This window comes from Scylla paramamosain, chromosome 36 (genome assembly GCF_035594125.1).
Source record: "Scylla paramamosain isolate STU-SP2022 chromosome 36, ASM3559412v1, whole genome shotgun sequence".
Classification (NCBI taxonomy): domain Eukaryota; kingdom Metazoa; phylum Arthropoda; class Malacostraca; order Decapoda; family Portunidae; genus Scylla; species Scylla paramamosain.
In genome coordinates this window covers 15,341,908-15,349,407 of record NC_087186.1, presented here as the reverse complement: position 1 = coordinate 15,349,407, position 7,500 = coordinate 15,341,908, and the positions used below count along the sequence as shown (strand labels likewise).

Sequence of the window (7,500 nt, the reverse complement as noted above, 5' to 3'; positions counted from 1 at the left end):
GAGAGAGAGAGAGAGAGAGAGATTAAATAGGAAGAGGAGGAGAAATGAAGAAAATAAGAGAACCGAAGAGGAGTGATAGAAGAAATGGAGGAGAATTAGGTAGAGGAAGGAAAAATGAAGAAAAAAATGGAGAAAAAACAAGAGAAATGATAGACGGAAGAGAAGAAAGAGGAGAAAGAAAGAAAGGAAGGAAGAAAGAAGAGGAACACCTAACATAAAAAGAGAAGAGGAAGAGGAAGACAACGAAGAAAAATAAAAAAAGCTCACCAAAAAAAAAAAAGTAAGGGCCAACAGGTTAGGGTGAGGGAGCTGCCCAGATTAGGGTGATAAATGTCAGTAATTAGTGTGAGAGGTGTTGAGATGCAGGTGATAGCAGCGGTGGTGGTGGTGGTGGTGGTGGCGGAGGCAGGTGTGTGGGAAGCAGGGAGTAGCTTCACGTGTGGTTAATGTGAGAAAGGTTAAGATTAGGGTGATAGGGAGTGTCAGGCAGGGTGAGAGGCCCTCTGAAGATTACACTGACAGCTGATACGAGGGTGAGTGTCAGGAGGAGGAGGAGGAGGAGGAGGAGGGAAATAAAATGAAGGTGGAAGGTGATGATGAAAACTTAAATAAATTGGTGGATTAAGAGGAGAAGAAGAAGAAGAAGAAGGAGAAGAAGGAGGAGGACAAGGACAAGGAGAAGAAAGGAAGAATAAAAATAAAATAAAATGAAATAATGGAAGTTAACGATAAAAAAAAGTGCGAGGAGAAGGAAGAAGAAGAAGAAGAAGAAGAACACGAAGAAGAAGAAGAGAAGAGAATAAAATGAAACATGAAAGTTAATGATGAAAGCAGGGAGAAGGAAGAAGAAGAAGAAAAAGAAGGGCAAGGAGGAAGAGGAGGAGGAGGAGGAGAAGGAGAAGAAGGAGGAGGAGGAGGAGGAAAAGAAAATGTAATGATGGAAACTAATGACGGAAGATAGAACATGGAGAAGGAAGAACAAGAAGAAGGAAGAAGAAGAGGAGGAGGAGGAGGAGAAAGAACAAGAAGAAGGAAGAAGAGGAGGAGGAGGAGGAGGAGGAGGAGGAGGAGGTCATGAAGGATATTACAATATATTTATTCTGGGTGTTGAGTGGGTGTGGCAGGGAGGAGGAGGAGGAGGAGGAGGAGGAGGAGGAGGAGGAGGAGGAGGAGGAGGAGGAGGAGGAGGAGGAGGAAGAAGAAGAAGAAGAAGAGATTATGGTGAGGTGTGTGGTGGAGGAAGACAACCACACTAAGAAGAAGAAGAAGAAGAAGAAGAAGAATGGTAGAGATATGGTAGGGTATGGGGAGGGGGGTATGGTTTATGGCAGGGAGAGGGGGGAGGGAGGGGCATTGGGGGGTCAAGCCTAATTAGTTTACCTGAATCTACCTACAGCCTCTTTTGTTGTTAAATGAAGGGGGGAGAAGGAGGGGAAGAGGAGGAGGAGGAGGAGGAGGAGGAGGAGGAGGAGGAGGAGGAGGAGGAGGAGGAGGAGGAGGAGGTGTTATTTAAAGGAAGAGAAATTAGTTGAGAAGGGAGAAGCTAGGGATGGAGAGAGAGAGAGAGAGAGAGAGAGAGAGAGAGAGAGAGAGAGAGAGAGAGAGAGAGAGAGAGAGAGAGAGAGAGAGAGAGAGAGAGAGAGAGAGAGATGTGGTTGGAGATAATAGCTCTCACTTAAGGTTCCTCCTCCTCCTCCTCCTCCTCCTCCTCCTCCTCCTCCTCCTCCTCCTTCCATTACGACCAAAGTGTGAAGATAATTAGAACTTTCCTGTTTATTTATTTATTTATTTATTTATTTATTTATTTATTTATTTATTTATTTAGTTCCTGATCTTTTATCTTGTTTCATCGTTTCTCTTTGGCGTTCTTTTATTCCTTATTTCTCTTCTTCCTTTTTTTATCATTTATTTATTTACTTCCTGTCTTTTCTCTCGTTTCATCATTTCTCTTAGGTATTCTTTATTTTTCTTTATTTTCCTCCTTCCTTTTTTTTTTATAGCATTTTCTTCTCTTCCAGACACCCGCTTTTAAATACCACGACCAAAAAAATAAATAAATATGTAAATTTGAGAGAGAAAACAGGGAATCCCGCCACACACACACACACACACACACACACACACACACACACACACACACACACACACACACACACACACCGCTGTTGTTCCACCTCCTTTCCGTTTTCTTTTTCCGTTCTACTGCGTTGGTGCTTCATAATTTCTTCACTTACCTATTAATCTGAGAAGAAGAAGAACGTACTCCCTATTCACACACTCTCACGCACAAACGCACTTACACTAAGGGGGACTCATGGAAACACTCAAAAACCTTAATCACGCAAATCACAGAAAAAACATAATTTCACACACATACCATCATTTTAAAACACAAACACATATACGAGTACACACAAACACCCCAAAACACCATCAACAACCCCGGCACCTCCCCTAACACACACACACACACACACACACACACACACACACACAGAGAGACTCACCAATCTGCCGACCTCGTTGTTATGAAGGTCAATAGAGAAACGCGGGTCCCTTCCTTTCATTCCCGCATCCACGAAGAGGCGAGAGAACTTGCTGCCAAAATCGATGTTGTCGGAGCACCCGCCCCACTCCCAGTCCAGCCCTGTAGAGAGAGAGAGAGAGAGAGAGAGAGAGAGAGAGAGAGAGAGAGAGAGAGAGAGGTGGAAGAATAGATATAGGATAGGAAAGAAATTAAATGTAGGAGAGTAGGAAAAGAAGAGAAATGGTAATGAAAAAGGGTGGGAGGGGATGGGGGAGTCAGGGAAGTAAGAGAGGGAGAAGGGGAAGAAGAAAATGATAGATGGGATGAAGAAAGGCACAAGAAAGGAGGGAAGGAAGATGAGAGGAAAGGAATGGTCAGGAGGAAAAAAGAGAGGAGAGGAGGAAAGGAATAGCGAAGAGGGAGGAAAAGGAGATAAAGGAATGAGGAAAGGGAGATAGAAGAGAAGGGAAAGAAAGAAGGGAAAATACTTTATTATTATTATTATTATTATTATTATTATTATTATTATTATTATTATTATTATTATTATTATTGTCAGCGATAACATTGACATCACCTTATTTTTTGTAACTATTTTTCCCCTCATTATCATATTTTCCTCATAAACCTTCGCATTTTTGTATTTTTCCTTCATATTTTCTTTTCCCGTGGCGCGCAGGTAGCTAATTAAAGTTGCGGCGGGCAGGTGAGGTGAAGGTGATTAATGGCACAGGTGAGGGACAGGTGAAGGTGAGGTTGTGCTGCTTTTATGTACCTTCCTAACTTCACTTCTAACTTCTAATTTTTCTCTCCTAACTTAACTAAACTTGCCATTTTGTAGTTCTGCTAAATTACTTTCCTAATTTATCCTAACTTCACTTCCTAACTGCTAACTTATACTTCTAACTTACCCTAACTTATCCCTTTCTAATTGTTCTAACTTATTATTCTGACTTCATATAACACACTTTCTTAATTCACCTAACCGTCAGCTCACATTCCCAATTCTTCCCCTCCTAACTTCAAATAAACCATAACTTACCTCTCCCTCATAACTTAAACATCTAACTCCTCTTACAACTTACCTGTAACTATCATAATCTAACACTCTAACTTTTACTAACAATATTTTTACTCACCTTCATAACACATCACTCGCTCTCCCATGCTTCTGTGACTCACCTTTGGGACCCTTGGCGCGGTAGTCACAGTTGCAGGAGTCTATGGTTCCCTCTGTGCAGGCCCTGGTCACTGTGTGGGTCACTGCTGCTGAGGTGAGGGCGAAAAGGAAGGCCACCTCTCGACACGCTGCAAGGAAAATTGAGGTTGGGTTAGGTTAGGTTAAGTTTGGTTAGGTTAGGTTTGGTTAGGTTACGTTAGGTTAGGTTCGGTTAAGTTAAGTTTGGTTAGGTTAGGTTATATTAATTTAGGTATGGTTTGGTTTAGTTAGGTTAAATTTGCGTTGCGTTAGGCTGAGTTAGTTAGGTTAAGTTGGTTACATCAAGTTTGGTTAGGTAAGATTACGTTAGGTCAGGTTAAGTTAGTGTTGGTTAAGTTTATTCTCAAGTTAGGTTAGGTTAGTGTTAAAGACTGATTAGATAAGGAGAGTGAGATGAGGAAGCGTGTATGGTGGACAGGGGAGGGTGAGAGGGTGAGGGCATGGGAGGCGGGGAGTGAGGGAAGGGTGTGAGAGGGCAGGAGGTCAAGGAAATGAAGAAAGGGAAGAAGGGAAAAAAATAAAAGATTGTGTAAGTTTGGAGTGTGGAAGTGTGTGGTAATTGTACACACACACACACACACACACACACACACACACACACACACACACACACACACACACACACACACACACACACAGAGAGAGAGAGAGAGAGAGAGAGAGAGAGAGAGAGAGAGAGAGAGAGAGAGAGAGAGAGAGAGAGAGAGAGAGAGAGAGAGAGAGAGAGAGAGAGAGAGAGAGAGAGAGATCACTCCTCCTCCTCCTCCTCTTCACCACCACCACAACCACCACCACCTCCACAAACAAACACACCCACAAAAGAAAAAAATACCACCACCACCACCACCACCACCACCACCCTGGGATTGCTTCTTACTCCCCCATCAAAATTCCCCGGGTGAGCGACGCGAGCGGTTTTATGGTCCCTGGCAGGCTGGCCGCGCTGGGTAATGGCCGCCTTGCTCCTGGATATTGATTATTTGACTTCAATTTATAGTCTCTCTGGCATTCATCCCACACTCTACTCAGGAGGCGTTGCGACACCCACATCCTCTCTCTCACACACACGCACACACACACATACAGATACATAGGTAAATTTTCAGAATACCAGACTCTATGGACGTACAGACAGGTAGGCAGATACAAAGGTAAATCCACAGGTTAATACGCAGGTAGATAGATAGTCAGACCGTCTTAGCCACGCAGACACACAGATATACAGGTAGGTAGATACTAAGACTCACACACAGATACACAGACAAGTGGGTAGGTTCTCATTCAGACTCTCTCTCTCTCTCTCTCTCTCTCTCTCTCTCTCTCTCTCTCTCTCTCTCTCTCTCTCTCTCTCTCTCTCTCTCTCTCTCTCTCTCTCTCTCTCTCTCTCTCTCTCTCTCTCTCTCTCTCTCTCTCTCTCTCTCGTTCTGATTTACGTAAACTGTTTTGTGTTGAGTTTTTGTGTATTTTCTTCCTCTTCTTTTTTTCTGTTCGTATTTCTGTTCTTATTCCTATCCTTTTCTCCTCCTCCTCCTCCTCCTCCTCCTCCTCCTCCTCCTCCTCCTCCTTGTATCATTCTCTCTCTCTTGCATCATTTCCAGATCAACATGCATTCCCTCCTAATAAACTAAAATCTCTCGAGAAAAGAGAGAGAGACAGAGAGAGAGAGAGAGAGAGAGAGAGTGAGAGGGACACCCAGGTCACTCTCCCAGCCTGCTCTCACCGTTCCATCAGGGCCAGATAAACAATGATAAGGAAGGTATGTTTTCCCACAGACTCCTCTCATTACCTCTCATTATCATATCGTAGTCAGCCCTTGATTCTTGCCATAGTGACTGACATGCCGGGGAGAGCTGGCGCGTCTCTCTCCTCGCACCTGCCCTGCCCTGACGTGGGAGAGCGGCTGGAGAATGGGTGGGAAAGGGTGTGGGTGTGTGTGGAGGGAATGGTAAGGTAGGGAGTGTGTACAAGGACTGTTATCATTGCCAGGTGGAATATTGGTGGTGGTGGTGGTGGTGGTGGTGGTGGTACTACTACTACTACTACTACTACTACTACTACTACTACTACTACTACTACTACTACTACCCTTTGAACAGCAGTAACAATAGAAGCCATATATAACCGCACGACAGAGCCATTTTCACACTTATGATTAATGCCTTCATCAGAGAGAGAGAGAGAGAGAGAGAGAGAGAGAGAGAGAGAGAGAGAGAGAGAGAGAGAGAGAGAGAGAGAGAGAGAGAGAGAGAGAGAGACACCTCTTAACCCCTCCTACAGTGACCCTGAAGCCTCTACACCCCACACATCCATTGTACTCGAATAGCGAGACAAAAACTGGCAAAAATGACAAGCAAAACTCCGGTTATACTCAAACACACCACCACACGCCACCACGCAGCACCCACGCCACACACACTCCTGCAGCACCTCCCCACACCACTGCAGACCGCACCTGTATACCTCACACCAAGATACGTAAGAGAATCAAGCCCCAAGTGGTGATGCAATAATGGGGTTTAAGATTACGAAAAAGGGCTAGAAAAAGTCTGATGGCTTTGAGTGATTCTCTCGCTGTATGTCCCCCTGCTTCCTCTCCCCTGCCCTCCCCCTGCTCTCCCTTGCCCTCCCCCTGCTGCCCCGACCCCTGCAATCTCCTGGCACGTTGATAAGTAGGGATTAAAAGTAATACGGTGTTTTTGAGTTTTTCTTTTGTTGTTTGTTGTTTTTGTTAGTGGTGGTGGTGATGGTGGTGGTGGTGGTTGTTGTTGTTGTTGTTGTTTTTGTTGTCAGATTGTATAATGGAAAAAAAGGAAGAAAAGAGATATTATAGAGATGTAGACTAGAGGGAGAAAGAATAAATGAGTATTAGATGAATAGATTAAAATGAAGGTAAATGTTGCAGTATAAAGATTAAGAAATATAAATCAGTAGGTAAATAAATAAGATAAAATTAAAGTAGGGATAGATTAATAGAAGCTGCTGCTATTACTACTACTACTACTACTACCAATAACTCTTACTACTACTAATAATAATAATTTTACTACTACTACTACTACTACTTCTACCATTACTACTACTACTACTACTACTACTACTACTACTACTACTACTACTACTACTACTACTACTACAACAACCACAACCACCACCACCACCACCAACAACAACAACAACAACAACAACAACAACAACAACAACCAACATGGCGGACACGGTGGCTGGTTTCAAGATATAAGAGAATTTTGAAATAGAATGTTGAGAATCCTTGGTCGCGATCCACACGTATTTTAACCCCTCCTCCTCCTCCTCCTCCTCCTCCTCCTCCTCTTCCTCCTCCTCTTCCTCTTCCTCCTCCTCCTCTTCCTCCAGCGACTATGTATTAAAACCTTACAATATTTATTAATTATTTTCGTGTGTTTAGTCTAGTCTGGTAGAGAGAGAGAGAGAGAGAGAGAGAGAGAGAGAGAGAGAGAGAGAGAGAGAGAGAGAGAGAGAGAGAGAGAGAGAGAGAGAGAGAGAGAGAAGGGGACTGAATTTGAAGGAAGGAGGGGAGGAAAGGGAATTATAGAGAAGGAGAAAGGGAATAAGAAGGAATAAGATGAGAGGAAAAGAAGAGGAGAAGAAGAGGAAGGAGGGGAGAAGGGGATTTGTTTGGGAAGGGGAGAAGAGAATGGGCACGGAGGAGAAAGGGAGGGAAGGAGTTGATGAGGATGAAAGAAAGGGAGGTAACGGAGAGGAGGAAGGGGAGAAG

At 43.8% G+C, this 7,500-nt stretch overlaps 1 protein-coding gene across 1 annotated transcript in view; it reads right to left on the bottom strand.

Moving 5' to 3' along the window:
• LOC135090815 (protein Wnt-1-like) overlaps window positions 1-7,500 on the bottom strand; it is a gene marked incomplete at its 5' end in the record, with an annotated part of 56,808 nt that overhangs the window by 11,893 nt on the left and 37,415 nt on the right. Inside the window, 2 exons of the mRNA XM_063987882.1 lie at window positions 2,508-2,647; window positions 3,710-3,835. Of these exons, the coding sequence (XP_063843952.1) occupies window positions 2,508-2,647; window positions 3,710-3,835 (266 nt within the window). The remainder of the gene's footprint in view (window positions 1-2,507; window positions 2,648-3,709; window positions 3,836-7,500) is intronic.